Source organism: Pteropus vampyrus, unplaced genomic scaffold (genome assembly GCF_000151845.1).
Source record: "Pteropus vampyrus isolate Shadow unplaced genomic scaffold, Pvam_2.0 Scaffold177, whole genome shotgun sequence".
In the NCBI taxonomy this organism is placed as follows: Eukaryota; Metazoa; Chordata; class Mammalia; order Chiroptera; family Pteropodidae; genus Pteropus; species Pteropus vampyrus.
In genome coordinates, this window is record NW_011888958.1 from 1,826,592 (window position 1) to 1,846,341 (window position 19,750).

General features: G+C 39.4%; 1 protein-coding gene and 2 pseudogenes across 16 annotated transcripts in view; 1 reads left to right on the forward strand and 2 right to left on the reverse strand.

Moving 5' to 3' along the window:
• Positions 1 to 19,750, forward strand: part of LOC105299241 (ectonucleoside triphosphate diphosphohydrolase 5) — a 61,782-nt gene that overhangs the window by 14,528 nt on the left and 27,504 nt on the right. For 12 of the 16 annotated variants that reach the window (XM_023537001.1, XM_023537014.1, XM_023537002.1 and 9 more), the window contains exons 4-15: positions 5,822 to 6,158; positions 6,833 to 6,912; positions 8,369 to 8,512; positions 11,157 to 11,232; positions 11,505 to 11,540; positions 11,881 to 11,969; positions 12,272 to 12,351; positions 12,954 to 13,015; positions 14,019 to 14,120; positions 14,844 to 14,984; positions 16,090 to 16,146; positions 16,841 to 16,956. In XM_023537001.1, coding sequence (XP_023392769.1) covers positions 5,942 to 6,158; positions 6,833 to 6,912; positions 8,369 to 8,512; positions 11,157 to 11,232; positions 11,505 to 11,540; positions 11,881 to 11,969; positions 12,272 to 12,351; positions 12,954 to 13,015; positions 14,019 to 14,120; positions 14,844 to 14,984; positions 16,090 to 16,146; positions 16,841 to 16,956 — 1,200 coding nt within the window. In that variant the 5' untranslated portion in view covers positions 5,822 to 5,941. Of the gene's footprint in view, positions 1 to 2,590; positions 2,954 to 3,224; positions 4,326 to 5,821; positions 6,159 to 6,832; positions 6,913 to 8,368; positions 8,513 to 11,156; positions 11,233 to 11,504; positions 11,541 to 11,880; positions 11,970 to 12,271; positions 12,352 to 12,953; positions 13,016 to 14,018; positions 14,121 to 14,843; positions 14,985 to 16,089; positions 16,147 to 16,840; positions 16,957 to 19,750 lie in introns of those variants that run through there. The other 4 variants (XM_023537012.1, XM_023537013.1, XM_023537010.1 and 1 more) reach the window with 3 other exon arrangements.
• LOC111746145 lies at positions 2,031 to 2,149 on the reverse strand (annotated as a pseudogene).
• Positions 8,915 to 9,033, reverse strand: LOC111746146 (annotated as a pseudogene).

The following is a 19,750-nucleotide window of genomic DNA, read 5'->3' on the forward strand; positions in this document are numbered from 1 at the left end:
TCTACACGCCCATATCCAGCCCTTGCTAGAGCCATACTGGATGACCTTTCCAGAGTAACCTAGTCTAGGCTCTGGAAATAGACAATCTGGGTTTGATTTCTGGCTCTTTTCACTTACTATTGTGTGGTCTTAAATTAGTTTCCTTAGCTTCTGTTTTCTCATTTATTGACTGGGGGTATTAATAATAGAACCTACCTCACAGGGTGGTATTATGAGATTAAATGAGATAATCTATGTAAAACACTTAACATAGTGCTTGGCAAGTATTAAGGTCTCAGTAAATATTAGCTGCCATTATTACCTCAGATTGTGTTCCTTTGGCCACAGTCTTTCCTCTGCATTGAGTGCTAACCTTCCTCTTCTATACCTTCCTCCACTATAGTCTTCTACTTTTTTTTCCGCTTTGTTTCTCAAATCCATGTGACAGACATTCCTGAAGAAATTTAAAAATGAAGTCAGACTCCATAATTTCCCTACTATCTGCCAAACTCAGCATCTTGAATGAAAAGGTCTGTTTATTTACCTTTAATTCTCTGGTAACTAGTGCTTAGTAGACATCAGTAAATGTATAGAATTAGACAATTGAGTGGAGCCTACGAAGGCTCTCCACCCCAATCCTTACATGTAACTGCCAGATTCATATTTGTAATATTCCCTTGCTCAAAATCTTCCATGGCTTTCATTGCCTACAAAGTCTAAACTCCCTAGCCTAATATTTGATGCTCTACTATCTGACCTCAATTTGTCCTTCCAACTTTATTTCCTACTACAGTTAGGCAAACTGATCTGTTCACCATTCCCCCGGGCCTCTCCATCCCTTTTCTACATCCATATTGTTTCTTTTTCCAGAAAAGCACTCCTCTCCTGTCCTAATTCCTCTTCTCAGGACCTTCCTCAAATGCCACCTCTTCCACAGAACCTTCTCTGATCATCCCAGCTGGAAGTAATCTCTCCCTGCTTTGAAGTCTCAGCATCGTAACTGTGCTACTTGTCACATTTTAACTTTACAGAGGTAATTAATTGACATGTATTTTCCTGTTTACTGCATCCTCTTAAAGGGCGGGTCTGTGATGATTCATCTTTGAATGCTGTTCTTGTAAGTAGCATTAGGCAACTGATAAGTTCTCGAATGGCTAAATGAAAGAATTAATATATGAGTAAACAGGCTTTCTGGAATAGCATTCCTATCCATAGGCTGGTTTGGAGGGTAATGGGGATTTGAAGATGTGATACTTAGCCATAGTGAGACACTGGGAAGCAGGGTACTCCCTGCCCCAATGCTCCTGCAGGTAGGTACCATTAGCCCATTTGTACCAAGTCCATTCAGGACACACTTACTGATGTCTGATATGTTCCAGGTCAGTATTTGGTTTGGGAAATACAAAAGATATCATGCACCCTCACCTTAGATACCCTTCAGATAGATAGCAAGGTGTTACAAGGCCCTGGACCTTGGTACTGGGTATGTAGGTCCCCAGTTATATCCCCAAATGAGGCATTGCTCACTATGCCGAAATCTGTTCCAGATTTACCTTATTAGGCTTACTTTGGTTTTGCTTTGCTTGGTTAACTTAAGCTTTGGGTGTTTTGACTAATCCATTCTCATAGTTCAGCTTATTGTTTAAAAATTTAATTTTAGTTACATTTTAATCTTCCTTAGTGTTTCATTTTTAACTTTGTTAAAGCCAGCTTTGCTGTGGACCTCTAAAGAATTGGCAGTGGTTGCTTTTACATTTCACTGTTTTCAGAATTTTTGGTGGATCTTTCTAGTCACCTGTCCTATTCCATTATTTTCCACTGTTGAGAAATACTGTGTCATTTTATGCAAGTCAATCAGTATTGATATTTGCTTATGGAAGAAATAGAAACTTAAATAACAGGTGTCACCATGGAATTGTACATATAAGAAAAATAAGTCTACTCATTCTGAAATCTGTTTCATTGCCTCCAGAACCATCCTTTCTCACACCTGCCCTCTATTCTAGTACACCTTTATATTCCAGCCATTCTGAACATTTGTTTGTTTTTCCCACCTACAGCACCTGGTATTCCTAGGTGGTCTCCCATCCAAGTACTAACCAGGCCCAGCCCTGCTTAGCTTCCTAGATCGGACAAGATCCAGCACGTTCAGAGTGTCATGACCATAGACTCATACTGAACTCTTTTAGAACTTGAACTCAAAATTTTTTTCATGTCACTTCACCAGGTTAATTTCTACCTTTGCTTCAGGACCCAGCTTAGGCCTCTCATCCCCCTTGAGAAGCCTACCACTCACTCCCTTCCCACTTCCATCCTTCCCCTTCTAAGATGAGTTATTTGCCCTTTAAGTCTATTTGTCACACCCTGTGCCTATTTCAGTTAGAGAACTTACCGCAGTACATTATAGCTGTTGGTTTACTTGTGCGTTTCTTCTAGTAAGCTGAAGACAGTTTAGACAGTTATTAATTAGACAGTTTAATGCCCAGCTTTCTAAATTCATTTCAAGGATGGAAGCTATCAAGAAGTACTATTAAATTCTATACTATTGGGCTAATGTTGTAAAAACATGAATTAGTAGAGAATTAATAGTATTATGTAATTGTAAACATAATATTATTAAGTAATCTTGTAAAACATTAATTGGTAGGTAATTAATCTCCTGTGTAAAAAAATACAGAATTCAGTTCTTGAGCAACTTCTGCCCTATAAGCTATATAATCTATTAGTTGGCACTTAACTGTCATAAAAATAAACAAACCAGACAATCATATGTACCCAGAGAAAAGGCAGAAGGGAGGAGTGAAGGATAAAGAAAGGAGTGAGTAGGCAAAATGCCACACAGTTGCAAGCTAGTACAAAGGTAAATGTGATTCATGAAGCTAGCTTGATTCAGAAGGGCTGAAATAAGAGCAAAGAGCAAAAGGCAAGCAGCAGTGAAAGCAAGGATTCGCAGGGAACTGGCAAATACGAGCAGGTGAGCACCCAGGTGGGGCCCGGGTCCTGTGGAACAATGGTCTCTCAGGCTCTGGGTGACATGGAAGAAGGGAATTCAGAATGTGAAGCTCTGGAGAGGCTGAGTAGGAGGATTAGTGTTTACTACAGAAACAAAGATACACTGAAAAAGACCTTAGAAGGAGATGGGTATAGTGACAAAACATTGGCACCAAAGTCTCAAAGAAAAGAAGATGGGGGTTTGTCGGGGGTGAATAGGAGATTGTAAGATATTGAGAAGACCAGTTCTGAAAGTAGTGGATTTAAATATATTGATGTATACTCTCCAGTCTATAGAAAATAAACCTGACTATGTACATTATTTTGAGTAGCATATAAAACTTTTTATAATTGACACATTTGGAGAAGCAGTCCTTCCTTGGAAGTTTGAAATCTTGATCTTCCAATGGGTAGGTAATTATTCTCTTTTTAGAAAGAAGTCAGCTATCATATTTCTTGTTAAATGGGTAAGATCCAGTCCGTGAGCTATTGGATTACTGTTCATCCTTTCAGAGTATTTTTTCAGTACCTACTATGTGGTAGCACTGTTCCAGCACCAGGAACACATCAGTGAACAAAACTGACAAAAAGTCCTGCGTATGTCCACATTGTCCAGGGGGCAGGGGGTGGTCACAGAGCAGGGAGTATGGGGGAAAACAATGTAGTAAATGATATAGTGTATTAGAAGGTGAGAAGTGCTATGGAGAAATAATGGGGAAGGAACGTAAAAGACATGTATGTGACCAGGTGGGTTGCAATTTTAAATAGAGTGGACAAGGAAGAGTTCATTGAGAACACAGTGATATTTAAGCAATGACTAACAGTGAATGAGCAAACCGTGCAAGCTGGTGTCATGTAAATAGGATGCTATTCTATATACTCTAATTGTAAGCTCTTCTACTACCATTCTTAAAGTAGCTAACCTTAAAGAAAAATGGGATTGGAAGTGGTGTTAGAGGTAGGAGGCAAGACAAGGAGCATTTTATGTGTTCATCTTTTGATTTCCCTAAAATCTGTTTGATTTTACACTGAACACCTGGCATGACTCTGCAGTTTTCATTTGACGAAAACAAATACCTCGTATGCTTTTTTCCCGCCCCCCTTGAAATCTCTTTTGGAAGAAAAACAAATGTTTGCTTAATGGAAATAGAAGCCGGAGAGATTTTTCAGAAACCACAATAGAGAAAATATGAGTGAGCCCTAAAGAAGCTGCTATGCCATTAGTCACAGAGATGGAAGACTGGTGACTGAGAGCCTTTAAATATACTTCCTGAGGGAGAACAGGGACCAAGTGGTGAATATGGTTCCAGCTCTGGACAAGGCAAGGGTCTGTTAACACTCAGAGAAACTTAAAGGTGTTTTTTGTTTTGTTTTCAGTTATTTTGATTGATTTACATGACCAGCCTATTTGCTGTAAAATAAGAATCAGCCAAAGGGAGTGATTTAAGAGATGAGTTTGAATCTGGCCTGGCAGCTGCCTGCCCTGTTTCAGTTTCCTAGGATAAAGTTCCCTTTGCGTGAGATTGTAAAAGTTTTCCTTTCCTAGTCAATAGCTCTAATTCCTCAGGATAAAAGTTCGGCCTTGAATAGTATTCAAACTGATAAGTCTACCTTCGTAGTACCTCAGAACAACTCTAGTTTTTTAAATTGTTTTAAATTCCAAATGCAATTAACTTTAATTTGCTTTATTTTATGTTCTGTGTTACCTATTGGGAGGCACACATTTTGATAAACTGTAGGAGAAACAACAAACTTGAGAATGATTGAGAAATCTCAGTCTGTACTCTGAGTATTGTTAGAGATAAAAGGACTGGGAATTGAGGACTTTGGAATTAAATCTTGTTTAACCAGAATCTATGACCTGTACAAAGGTGAAGTCCAGAGATGAAAGCTGGATCAGAAGACCCAAAGCTGTTTTGAGCAAAGTACATAGGAACAATTAAGGAAGCCTTACATGTTAGAGTATAGATATGGCATTCTTTATTAATACTGGTGAGAGTGAAGACTAATTTCTGATTAGCGTCTCATCACTGACCTGCTTTATAATTTTCAGCAAGTCATTGAACTTCTCTGTCTTAATATGCCCATCCACCTTAATTTCTTGGGGAGATAAGACCTAAAACCTGTAAAGGATGTTTTAAAAACCATAATGGTTCTATATAAGTGTTTTAAATTTAGTTGATTTATTTCCTTAAAATGTGAACGTATGTTCAAGCCATTGGTAATATCATTGGCCACAGGTGACAGTCCAGTGCCCTCATTTTTGAAGGCTGTAAACACCCTGGTGCTAGGGACTTTATAACTTCTTTGGAACTTTATAACTTTAATTCAGAAATTGAAGCTTGCTTATTTATTTATTTATTCATTCATTCATTCATCCATTCATTCATTTAGTTATTACACCTACAGCACCTGGTCTTCCTAGATAATCTTCTATTCAAGTACTAGCCAGGCTCGACCTTACTTAGCTTCTGAGATCAGACAAGATCAGGCACGTTCAGGGTGGCATAGCCGTAACAAAGCTTCTTATATCAAAAAGAAGAGATAGAAATGGGAGGGGGAAGGGTTAGTATATAGCTAAAATCAAAACTGTTAAAATGGAAAGAAAATTAAACTCAATGAAAGCAGAATGGCAGAGAGAGTCTGAGTATGTGAGATCCACCCTACAATTAAAAGCAGAGCATGGGAAAATATTTTTTAAATCCTAATTTCCTTTGGCCACCAGATGGCCTTCAGAAAAGCTGCTAAGAGCCTATGTAACTCTGGTCTGGCTGGTTGTGCTAGTTATTAGACAAAGAGCATCTTGGGGAAAAGGATAGGATTTCTATAATTGGTGTTTCTTATATTGCAGGTATAAACAAAAAGGCCAGTTGGTCTAACCTGTGTATCTTAGTCCTGTAAGCCACTGCAGATATTTGAGCAGCACTGTTTCTGCAACAAAAACCTAGACTCACCACATCTTGGGAAGAGAATGGCCACTTCGTGGGGGGCAGCCTTTTTCATGCTGGTGGCATCCTGTGTCTGTAGCACTGTCTTCCATAGAGACCAGCAGACTTGGTTTGAGGGTATCTTCCTGTCTTCCATGTGCCCCGTCAATGTCAGTGCCAGCATCTTGTATGGAATCATGTTCGATGCAGGGAGCACTGGAACACGAATTCATGTTTACACCTTTGTGCAGAAAATACCAGGTAAGTGCAACTGGTACCCTCACCAGAGTCAGTAAATTCATACTCCAGCATCTCCTCCCAGAAACAAATGTGCTGAGAGTGTGTGGTATGAATTACAGAATCTTACAGCTACTGAGTATCTTTCTTCAAAGAATATTTTGTATGTTTTAATTCAGTGTAAAATTAAGAGCGATCTGGGCTGCCTGTAGTTTTAAACCTATGTGTTCAAGAAGTATGGCTGTAATTTGTCTTTTTTTTCTCTGGAGGTAGTTAATACTCCAGGGTCCAGAATATTGAGAATATTGAAAGTAGTCTTAAGAGAAGGATCACTACTATCCTTGGAGAAGGGAGTAAGGGGACCTTGAATATTAACTTTTCCTGAATTTCCAGTATTTGTCTTCAGGTTACATATAGAGCCTAGGGAAAGGAGTAGGAACTAGATGTCCAACAGAGAAATGACAGAAGGACTCTCAAAGACTGCCTATCATCCTCTGTCCCCCTACCCAATACTCCTCACAGGTAGGATTATCTGAAATACTCCACAAGCCATTCCTCACAGGTGGGATTATCTGAAATAACTCAAGAGAATAGTAGGTTAATCTAGTAGGTCATATGATACAGAGCCCAGTATCAGAAGCAGCCTAATTTTTGGTAATCAGATATTTCTCTTCTGTCTTGTTCCATGGACGAAATAGGACAGCTTCCAGTTCTGGAAGGGGAAATTTTTGATTCTGTGAAGCCAGGACTTTCTGCTTTTGTAGATCAACCTAAGCAGGTGAGTTTGTTTGTTTTTCTTTTTTAAATTAGATATTTAGATTCTCAGTGCCTTGATAACAGTACCACACTGCTGCTGTTGAATATCTCATGCTGTTCACTGCTGATATTGAGGTCATATGTGAGATCAGTTTTCTGTCCTCTGCTAATATCCTGCATAAACAGTAATTGTATACCCCGAGCTCACTAGGGCTTTGATAGAAAGAGGCTAAAATAGATTGTGACCATGCAATCTCTTTTAGGAGATTGCTCTCTTTGTATTTACTGTTTAAGATTTTGAGTTGAAGCTATCACCTGCATTGACTAATGTAGATGCAGAAGATGAACATGATGCTCTATATGGTTTGAAATATAAACATGACAACTGAGAGAATGTAGATGCAGTAAACTCCATTTCAGAATGCCCTGATATAGGACAGAACTATGGCTATACTCGAAATTAGGCAAGAACCCATGATGACAAAAATCTTTGGTAGTAGAGGATGAATGAAGAGCTTTTTTGTGACTGTATTTCACATTTGAGCACCTGCAACATGCAACCCCCAATGTGTCAGTGTCCATACTGAAATAAAATAGAATAAGGCAGGATGTTGAACTTTTGTTGCAAATATAAAGGTATTGTTCAGTGTCACAAGCATAATCATTAACCAAAGGAGAACATGATGTTAAAAATGGCTTGACCTTGAAGAAACTGGGTGGATGTTTATTTTCTTACCTCACTACTATGAAATGGCAAATGTGCTAGAAAATGGAGCTGTTGAAAGCAACTATATTATCAGAAACTGATTTGACATTTAGAGAGAAAGATTGGTGATTGCTATTAATTATGATTAAGAGGCAGCATGTTGTCAAAATAGATGCTTACTCAGGAACAGTGGGTTTGGAATAATGGTTTTTAATTTATCATAAATGAGCATCTGCTATGTACCATGCATGTAAGTACTGGTGATGCAAAATTAAACCCGACATTCTGTCCTATGTGTAGCATAATAACAGGTACAGCTAGCATTTGTATGGCAACTATACCCGGTCTGCCTTATTTAATACACACAACAGTTTTGTGGTGGTATGAGGCATTTTTCCTAACTCACAGCTGAGGAATCCAAGCCCCAGGAAGCCCCAATGTTAGGCCACAGGGCTAGCAAGCAAGTCTTCTAACTCCAAATTCTGCATTTCCTTTACTCAACTTTCTGGCCTGAAGCTAATTTATGTGAAACACAAAATAACAGTCAGTTAAAATGACCACACTATAAAAGAATCATTTTTATTATAATTTAACCAAAATGAAGTGGATTCTCCTTCAAAGAAGCCCACTTCTCTAGGTTTCTGCTTCTATGGAGCAGAGAGGTAGACCTCTGCTACCCCACTCCTGTTGCTCTCCCAGAGCATGATGAGGGACTGCACAAGTGTCACTATATGGACTGTTAACTGGATGAGTGGCTCGTCTCTTATTGAAGGGTGCTGAGACTGTTCAAGGACTCTTAGAGGTGGCCAAAGACTCAATCCCACGAAGTCACTGGAAAAAGACCCCAGTGGTCTTGAAGGCAACAGCAGGACTGCGCTTACTGCCAGAACAGAAAGCCCAGGCTCTGCTCTTTGAGGTAATTTTTGAAGTCTTCTGCATCTGGAATAATTCTTTCCCCCTATATAAATATTTTCTTTATGGGTTGAAAGTCCTTTTGAATGTTACTATTACCTTTAGTATTCTACCATCGCTAAAGCACTGTGGTGACTCTGGGCTCTTTTGTAACTATTTACATTTTTAAATGTTACTCTTGAATTTATAGAGCTTTTCCTAAAAAGTTTAAAGTACTTCCTGTCTATGATATTCTTAATTCTCCTAATTTGTTATAGCAGAATCAGAAATTGTTTTTAGTCAGCTAATCAATTAATCATTAATGAAGAATAACTTACAATTAAATGTATGCATTTTAAGTGTACAGTTAAATAAGTGTTGACAAATACAGACATTTCCTTGTGGTCTTTTTTTTTTTTTTTTTTAAAGCCTACAGTACCCAGTATTCCTAGGTAGTGTCCCATCCAAGAACTAACCAGGCCCGACCCTGCTTAACTCCCGAGATCAGACGAGATGGGGCATGTTCAGGGTAGCATGGCCATAGACTCCTTGTAGTCTTTTGCAAGGAGAGTTTCTGCCTCCCATGAAACCAAGCAACCACTGATCTGCTTTATGTCATTATAGATTAGTTTTGCTTGTTCATACATTTCATGCAAATGGAATCATACAGTTTATACTCTTTTGTGTGTGTGTCTGACTTTTTTCTCATAAAGTTTTTGAGAATTGTGAAATTATAAAATGTGAAAGGTTTTTAAGATAATCTATTTCAGCTCTCATTTAGATCAAAACTACAGTTTTAAAAACAATATTTTTAACATTGTACACTTTTATTATGCAAAAAACATGTAATTAATGAGATTAATAAAATTTAAAATTGTGAAGAGTATAGGCAGAATTCCATTATAACAAAAAATCACAGCAAGAAAAAGGTTCTATATTACAGGTATGCTAAATTCAGTCCTCTAAATCCATTCTCCTTTGACTGTCAGCACAAAGGGTTTAGGTTCCTTGCCCAAGGACAAACTGCCTGGAATATCTGCATGAGAATCTGAATCTCAGTTCCCCATTCATTCATTCATTCGTTCACTTGTTTATTCATCATATGAGTGCTTTACTATGTACTAGGCACTGGTGAAGTTATTCGCGACACAGAATAGGGAACAAAAAAATGATACTGTTCCTGTCTTCATGGAGCTAATATTCTAGTAGCAAAGACAAAATAAACAAGTCAATACAAAGTATGTCAGGTACTTTAGAAGCTATGGAGAAAAAAGAAAGCAGGATAAGGCAGATAGGAAATGCTGGGAGTAGTGTGGGGGAGATGCTATTTTAAATAGGGTGGCCAGGGAAGACCTCTTTGATAAGATGCATTTAATCATAGATCTGAAGGGAATATAGAAACAAACTGTACGACATTTGTGGGTAGAATATTCCAAGCCAAAGAAACAGCAGGTGCAAAGGCCTAAAGCAGGAATGTGCTTGGTATGTTCAAGGAACAGCACCGAGGTTAGTGTAAACTAGAGAAGAGTGAGTGATGAAAGGAAGGTAGGAGATGAGGTCAGAGAGGTGTGAGGGGTTTCTCACGTAAGACCTCAAAGGCCAGCATAAGGACTTTGGCCTTTTCTCTACGAAGGAAGCCACTGGAGGGTTTTGAGTTAAGGAGAGACGTGATCTGATGTCTGTTTTTAAAGCACCCCTCTGGCTGCTATGTTGAAAGTAAACTGTGGGTCTAGAGGGGAGGGGTAGAGACAGCAAGAGCAGAAACTCTCTCTGTTTATTCCTGTTTGCTTATCTACTTAAAAGCTTGTTTCCAGATCACTTAACGCCCTTTTCCTAGTTGAAACATAGTCCAGCTGTCACTGCATAATGTGTTTTGTCCCATCAGAAATGAGAACAGCCAACAGACTAGAATTCCTCCTAATCCTATTTGGAAACTGCCCCCCACAATGAAAATCGTATAAAAATAAGACATAACACCCATATCATTGACCTATATTTATGGCAAGACAAGAGCATTTGTGCGAGATCTTCATGTTCATCTCCTAAAATAGGATAAACAAATCTAGATCGGAGCTCTCTAGACTGTTTTGAGGCCCCAGCCATGTGCCAGGATTTGACAAGGCCTGACACCAGAGTGCCTCAGCCTGCAGACATGAACTCCTTTACCAGGAAGGACAAAGACTGTAGAATTTGATAGGAAAGCAGCAGAAACTTTCCTGTAGCCTCGGGAGCCACCCAGGCCTAACTCTTCTCTGCTATTTGAGTTTATCTGTTCATCTATGAAATGGAGTGAGAAAGGGCTTTCCTCGCTTCTGATATATGTCCAGGTAGAATTAACCAGGTGTTTTTTACAAAAATTACAGGATCCTGATTTGAGCTGGCAGGGTCAAATATATGCCCTCTCCTAGGTCCAGTTCACCGGTAAATGTGGGTGGTTTGGTTGTGATTTATTTTAAAGTCGAAGGAATCCCTGTGTTTTGTTTTTACAAAAAACCAATAATGGCTTGCCTGGTTCCTTCTCTAGTTTCTTTAGGGAAAAGGAATGAGTTTTACTAAAATTTTATTCAGGGAAAGAGAAGAGAGTAGTTTTCTAAGCATTTTAGGATATACCCAAAAGTGGAAATCTGTTTTATTGCCTTAGGGAATCAGATTTTTTCCTTTTTCTCTAGGTACAAGAGATCTTCAAGAAGTCACCTTTCCTGGTACCAAATGACAGTGTTAGCATCATGGACGGATCCTATGAAGGTAGAGAGGTGTTGATATATGTTCTAGAGGAGAGAGCCAGGGTTAATAAAAGATCTAATTAAAGGAACTGAGTACAGGGATGGGGAACTGAAGAAAAAGGAACTAAATAAGGAGAAACAAATAAGCAAGGAGGAATGGAATAGTAGGAAATGAAAGGATGGGGAGAAGGGAAATGTATGCTTTAGACATGAAATTTAGAAAAAGAACAAAGATGGGACCAAGCAAGAGCGGGGAAAATGCTCTGGGATGTAATCCTTGTCTTTCTCTTTTAGGCGTATTAGCTTGGATTACTGTGAATTTTCTGACAGGTAATACATTCCTAAGTGTATCCTAAGACTTTGACTGAGTTTCACACATGGTTCAAGAGCAAAAATACCTTTCCTTTTGCCTGTACTATTCTTTCCTTTTGTAAAAAAAAAAAAAAAATGGGTGGAGGGAGGAAAGGAAAGACAGGAAGTTAGTGTTTATAACCTGATTTCAAGGTCTCAGCTGCAGCAAGAGTCCTTCTGGGTTAGCATTTGCCTGGAGCCTTTGTGGGTGGGGAGCAGTGGAATATATGGATCTCCTCCAGAGCAGGAAAAAAATTGCAGACTGAGGAATGTTAGGCTGTCCAGGAAGCATATGTTCAGAACCGGCTCTCATTCACAGGTCAGCTGCATGGCCACAGCCAGGAGACTGTGGGGACCCTGGACCTGGGCGGGGCTTCCACCCAAATCACGTTCCTGCCCCAGTTGCAGGTGAGTCATTAACATGAAGGTTTGGTTAGCAACTTACTTGGCAGGCTTATAGAGGTGCTAAGAAAGTGGTGTTCCACTTTCAGACAGCTCCACCACAAAGAGGCTGAGTAGAGGCAGTTAACAACTGAGCAAACTCCCCTTTGTTCAGAGTCCCTTTGATTCTTCAGTCCTTGCGAGATTAGCAGTTTAATTTGTCTCCTTTATCTCTGATTTTTTTTGGAGGTGGGGGGCAGGGATGGTGGTGATAACATCTTTAGATAATTGAATGTCCTGAATCTCTTTCTGCTTTTTCTGATTTTCAGAAAACCCTGGAACAAACCCCTAGGGACTACCTCACTTCTTTTGAGATGTTTAACAGCACTTATAAGCTCTATACACATAGGTGAGAAGGGGGACAAGGAAGAATAATAATAATTCACATGGTGTGATGGTTTTCCTAACTTGCCAAAGCATTTTCACATCTGTTATTGATGAGCCTTACATAGTCTTTGCCAGTTCCCAAAGGCCTATCAACTGAAACCCAAGCCACTTACCAAAGGCCAAGGGACCCAAAGATTTCTCCATTTGTGGCCTCAAAAGTATACTACTTAAAGAACCAAACATTTTCTTTAGAAGGAGGACACTCAGAAAAGGTTCAGCCAAAGCTCTGTGCCAGTTCCATTGAGTTTACCTTCAGATGTTCAAAATCCAGCCTAGAGTTTGATTATGGTGGGGCTGAGAGCAAGGGTAATGAGAGCTTTTCTGGGGATGGTTCCCAGGGTGGGACTCTTGGAAGCGTTACTGTCTCTGGCCTTTAAATCATAGTTGTGATAAGTTCTTACTGCAACAGCCTTGATCTGAACCATACAAGATTACCACTTGTTGTCCACACTGATGACTAGGTCACAGAGAATGAGGTTTTCCTCCCGCTAGAGGGAGACAGGTGATTTTTGAAAGAGGAAACTTCCAGACCAGCGTGAAATGAGTCAATCCTGTATTTTACAGTTACTTGGGATTTGGATTGAAAGCTGCAAGACTAGCAACCCTGGGAGCCCTGGCAACAGAAGGTTCGTCTGGGTGCCTGTGCTGGTTGGGGGATGGTGAGAATGAGACCGCTATTCAGCTTGCCTCTTGCCTTCCTTGGTAGTGATTCTGAGGAGGAAAGGGTTGTCCCGAATTAGGAAGCATATGTTGTATAATGGACATAATAATAGCAAATGCCTTTTCTCCTTTATGAGTTCAGATGTCTTGGTATATACATTATTAGCCACTACTAGAGTGAGGTCTATTTGTACAGGGGGAATAGTCAGTGGCCAGAATGCTGAGAGTTGAGCAATTCAAGGCTCAAAGGGTGAATCTGGCAAGAGCTTGCTCAAGCCCTTGGCTCTACGTGGGAAATATAGGAAGCAGCAGGGTCCACTTGCAAGGTGCAATAGCTGAGCAGCTCCATACATCTCTTCACAGGTGGTAGAAGGGTTAGAGCTCAGCTTTTGAGGTCAGGCAGAATGGGGTTCAGTTTCAGTTTTGTGATTTTGGTCAAGTTAGCTAATCCTTCTTTGCCCCTTTGTTCACCTTAAATAAAATTTTGCACTTAATGCACTTTGTATGGTGCCTAGCTTACAGTAAGCTATTATTGTGATGATTGTTTAGCATTCAAAATTTATTATTCAAACTTTATAAAACATCTTCAAATGTATTTCATTTAACCCTTAGAACAACCAGCGAGAAAAGTAGGATAGTGTTTTTTCCCTTTTTTAGAAAGGAGGGAACTTATTCCATCGTAGGAATTTGGATTTCTTTGAGATATGATGAAAGCCATGGATCCCTTCGCCAAATGCACATATGCACAAAGGTTTGCCTATCATTTCAGGGGGTTCACCAATCCTGCAAGCCCATCTATGGACCCTAATAAGAATTTTTGTCATAGGACATAGTCGTAGAACTAATTTTATATGATTTTAAGGCCCAGCCACCTGGATGATTCCTTTCAAACTTACTGGCTTCTTGCTTGCCTTCCTCCCTCTCTCTCACATCTTAGCCTCTTACTTTGTGGTCTGTTTTTTTTTTCAGGGATTGATGCACACACTTTTCGAAGTGCCTGTCTTCCAAGATATTTAGAAGCAGAGTGGATTTTTGGGGGTGTGAAATACCAGTATGGTGGCAACCAAGAAGGCAAGTGATGTTTTTCCCTGGTTGAAATTATCTTTACAGTCTGGAAAAGTCCCATGGGAAACTTTTTCCAGAGCTCAAGAGAAGCTCGTCATGTTGCAGGGACTCATTCCAAACAGATCTTGGTATGCCTTCAAAAAATAATGTGAAGTGACGGTGAACAAGGCAGCCATGACTCGGTATCCTGCTTTTCCCCTGGCCGTGTTGTGGATCCATTCTTACCCTGGGTCTAATGCATTAAGGGTCTCTGCCTTCAGCAGCGCAAAACTGTTTCAGGTTCAGTTAATGTTTAGCTATTTAAATTATAGTACAAGTTAAACTGAGATGATAGGAAGAATAATTCATTTTAAGCATTATAAAAGGCACAAACCTTAAAATCAAGAGAAAAAACTTGATTTTTCCATTGAAGGTAGCAGGCAAGCCCTCTGACTAATTTTCATAAGTACCATGAAACACAATGCTAGACAGCAGCTCGAGGCTGGCTGTGGCTGTTTTTGGTGCACACAGGTGAGGGAGAGGAGCTGCCACAGAGAAGCAGGTCCCTTTGCTCCAGAGCCATGAAACTGTGGAAGTTTGCTCATTTTTGTTTGTAAGCCCTTTGTCCTGAGCTTCAGCCTCTGTTGTCCTTGATCCTCCTGCTGTCTCCTCATTGGCCAGCTACTTGTTGCAGAGAGGCCTCTTCTATCATTTTTCTCACCTTGCCCCTGTGTACCTTTGCTCTGGCAGGGGAGGTGGGCTTTGAGCCCTGTTACGCTGAAGTGCTGAGGGTGGTCCAAGGAAAACTTCACCAGCCAGATGAGATCCACAGAAGCTCCTTCTATGCTTTCTCTTACTATTATGATCGAGCTGTTGACACAGACATGATTGGTAAGTTCACTTCAGGTGTCAAGTCAAGGAGGAAACCTGGCAAGGTTGTGGTGGGAAAAGGAGAAGGAGTATCTGAAATACTTCATCAGAGATGATCACCTGACTCTTCAGTGTTGATAGTCAAGTGACAGTAGTTACTGAAATAGAAGGATGAATATGACTGAGAATCTTTTGGGGCTAGAAAATGGCCTTAAAAAATTTACTTGAAGTCTTCTTTTATTGCGGTCTAATTGACATAAAATGCACAAAATTTATTTTTTATTAAAATATAGTTAATATACAATATTATATTAGTTTCAGGTGTACAACATAGTGATTCAACATTTTCATACCTTACAAAGTTTTCTCTGTAATAAGTCTAGTAATCATCTGTGAACTGTATAAAATTATTGTGTAATTGTTTACTATATTCCCTATGTGTACATTACATGCCCTGACCTATTTATTTTATAACTGGAAGTTTATGCCTCATTCACCTTCACCTTTTTTGCCCATTCTCCCATCCACCACCCCTCTGGCAACCATCAGTTTGTTTCTTATATCCGTGAGTCTATTTCTGTTTTGTTTGTTGTTTTTTTGGATTCCACATAATAATGAGATCTTATGTTATTTGTCCTTCTTTGTCTTACTTATTTCACTTAGCATAAAAATGTACATATTTAAAGTGTACAGTTTGCTAACTTTTGACATATATACACCCATGAAATTATCACCAAGTTCAATATAAAAAAAACATATTCATCACCCCAAAGTTCCCTCCTCCTCCTTAATAACTTTTTATCACAATAGTAATGTTTTTATTTTGCTGTGAGAATGTATGTGTATGATCTGTCATGGCCTGAGATATGAATTAATTTCCTATTTTCTAATGTGTTTTTTCAAATGGATCAAATTTCTTATCGTGGTTAAATATACACAACATAAAATAGATCATAAATCAGATAGACCGCATAGATTATATTGTATGAATATGTCATGTTTATCCCATTCTCTGATGTTGGAAATGTTATTTCACATTTTTATTACAAATAAAATATCACTAGGATGAATTTCTTTGTTTCCTTGAAGGCTTTTTGACATCAGCTACTGTTCTCTTTCATTTCAGATTATGAAAAGGGGGGTGTTTTAAAAGTTGAAGATTTTGAAAGAAAAGCAAGGGAAGGTAAGTAGCAGTGGCCACCCTCGAAGGCGAGTCCTGAGGCTGTGCCTGCCAACTCCAGTGACCTTAAAGTGACCTAAAGTGCCACAGCAGCAGATAGCCTCTCAGAAGCCTGGTTTTCTGTCTCTGCTAGGAGTTAAAAGCATTAAATGACATAGAAAACTATGAAAATACAGGAGGCTTCGGGGAAAAGGGTGAAAACATTTTTCTTTCTACATCTTCTTTTAAAAAAAAAAAAATTCGAAATGGTGCTATTGGTGTTAAACACCAAGTAACAAATATGTGGGAAATAGCCACAGGGGCTTCCTTGAAAGAGTCCATTGAAAATATAAATAAATGATCTCATCCACTGGCCTCAGAGTGAGGCTAACTGCTATTTCCCTGTCTTCTGGGCCTCATCGTTAATAATATATAAGGGATTTGGTTGAATTAAGCCCCAAACAATAGGTCATAGAAATTTAGCAAATAAACTAGGGCCCATGTAAATTTGAGTAGATGAGATGTAACATCAGAAATGAGCAAGTTCTTGAGGAGCTGTGTGGTCTTGTCATTACACAGTTCTAGCCTCCAAGACTCCTAGGCATCAACCTAATGGAAAATCCTGCTTTGCTATTCTCAGTCTATATTTAGAGAAAATTATATACCTCTCAGTTGGCTGCGAACTTGAATGCCACTCTTTACTCTCTCCCGCCTTCAGTGTGCGACAACTTGGAAAACTACACCTCAGGCAGTCCTTTCCTCTGCATGGATCTCAGTTACATCACAGCCTTGCTGAAGGATGGCTTTGGCTTTGCAGACAACACCATCTTAAAAGTAAGAGAGGGCAAAGGAGTCTCATAACACACTTCTTATTTGGGAGTTGGGAAGAAAGAGTTAAGAATTTGTTTAGTAAACAGAGTGGCTATAGGTGGAATTATGAGGATTTTTATTTGGGCTCTGGACAAGCACTGTGCAAGGCACTGTGAATGTGGAGATTACCTTGATGCAATGGCAGTGTCTAAGTATATTATCTTAGACACTGGGACAGCAAACTATCTCAGCGGTCACAGAGCAGAAAGGCTTACAACCCAAATTAAGATGCCCAAGTCGCATGGTTTATTAAATCAATTTCAAAATGCTGGGTGAGAAGCAAGGGGAACAAAATGGGTTAGGTGAACACACAGGAGAGGGTGCAAGCAGGTTGGAAGTGCCACACTTCCTGGGTTTATATGTCCTGCCTCCTCTAGCTGTTGCTGATAGTGTGCTTACAGATACTAAAACTGAAGTTTAATCAAGAGGGCACAAGGTTCCCAGGGCGTTCACACAAACTTCCTCTATTTGGAGAGGCACAGGGGCAGGTACTTTGTACAGTAGCATTTGCTCACTCATTAGCCCATTAGATGGTTTTATTTGACAGAGGACATGAACCAGAAAGGTGTCATCAGTGAGTGGCTTATTTAAGACCTCATGGATATTGAATGCCTTGTATATATGTGATATGATGTATATATTTTGTACATGCCTCAAATATTTAGTGCCTCTTGAATCTTGAGTTCCTCTTTGACATCCTGTCTCTGTCCATCTGTTTCAGAACATGCAGGCTCAACTTTATCTGTAGTAACTTCTTTATCTATTCTAAACATATATGTTTCATCCATCCCATTTATTTTCTTGTCTTCTATACCATAATTAAATAATTGTACATTATGGTTATGTCAACATGAGAATGTCCAGCCTAAGAAAAAGTCTTCTAAGAGTTTATTTGAGCCAAACTGATGAAAATTGCCAGGAAGCAAAACCTCAACTGATTGAGAAAATGCTCCAGAGAATGGGAGTTTTGCAGCTTATTTTATACATTAGAATTAAAGGAGGAGACATAAAGAAGGTTACATGAAATTCACTGGTGGTAGATTAGGGAGGCAGGAGAAAGCAAACTGGGGAAATCTGAGATTGGATTAAAAGCAAAATGGAGAGACACATCTTTTACATTGGTGGGCACAGGAGAGTTAACATTCACAGTGCAAAGAGATGGTATTTGAGTAACAAGATAACAATGTCGTCTCATGCTCTGGTGCCGTGGTTGTGTCTTTGAGGAGTCTGGAAAAGAAAATTACTCTGACATTTCAAAGGTATGTTATCTAAGATACACAAAGACAATAGACAATTTCAAAGGGTAAGATTGACCTTTGTCTAGGAAGCTACAGGCCCAGGACGTGACTACCTGCCATGACTCGCTTTTAGTTAGGAATTTTTACATTCAGACCACCCTGTGTGGTTACTTTCAGTCTCTGGTTTGTAAGGCCCACAATGCAGGCCTCCCCTGAGCTTGTTAGGTTTAGTATGTGGCCCCTTTTTTGTCCACAGTTACAAAGGTAATTAAGATACAGTCTTTGCTCTCAAATAATATGTAGTCTGTTAGAGGAAAAGGCACAGGCAACTTTGAACTTTGAGGTAAGTAGACTGTACTTTGTTTTTGTTTTTGAGTCTTACCCCACCTCACCTTCCTTTGTGCCACTTCCCCTTCCTATTTCCTTAGTTCCAGATGAGTTTATATTACCCCATTTCTTGTGTTATACGGGTTTCATAAACTCATTTGTACTAAGGCATTTGGACTTAATGTATTTTATCTGCCAAGAACATTAGATTTAAAGTGCTTAAGACAGAAGAGTTACTTGCCAGTACATTAGTATAGCGTAATATTTAAAGCCTGGGCTTTGTTGTCCATCAGATCTGGATTTAAGATCGGATTCTGCAAGCATACTAGCTCTGTGACCTTAGATGCTTACACTTTTAGGTTCCTCATCTAAAACACAGGTATCCTTAAGAGTACCTATTTCATAGAGCTGTTATGAAAATCGAGATAATGCATATAAAGCACAATACCTGACACATAATAAGTTATTAATATTGGTTTTATTAGTAGTGTAGGCATTTCACACAAGTTGGGGATAGATCTGTGGATAAGAGAAGTCAACCTAAGCCCTCAGTATATAGGACTAAGTTAACAACTTTCTCTACGTAAGCATCGACTATAACCAAGTCATTTAAGGATAATTGTTCTGCCGTTTACAATGCCAACATCCTTTTGCTTTTTATGATTTCTGTGGCAGAATTTAAATCAGGGGTGGACAGTCCCATCCCAGAGATAGCTTCATTTTGGCATCTATATCTCTAGGCTGTCAGGCCAGTCCTGAGAGCAGAGGAAGAGCATTTCGTGGGAGGGACACTCCCAGCTTGATTCAGGTGTCTCAGACTAAACCTCAAAATGATTCATATGCCATTCTCTCGTTTTGGACACAGAGACTAGACTGGATTTCATCAGGTCAACAAAGTATTGTATCATAAGAAGTTAGTACTAGAAAGACTAAAACCAATCTGTTGGTTTCTAAACTTGTGTGTGTGTATGTGGTGGTGGTGCTTATGCAGAATGCCAGTAAAACTGATAAAAAGTGGAGCTACATGGTTGGAGTGGAGGTAGGGGGCCTGGAACTCCTTCACCATTTGGCCTCCCTTTCTCTTTGAAACACTTCCAAGAAACCCCTAGGATTCTGAAAAAAACAATTTGTTAAAAACTAATTGAATCTCCCTGTTATGTAGTTGAGGAAATTGTGTCTAAACTTTTGCCCAA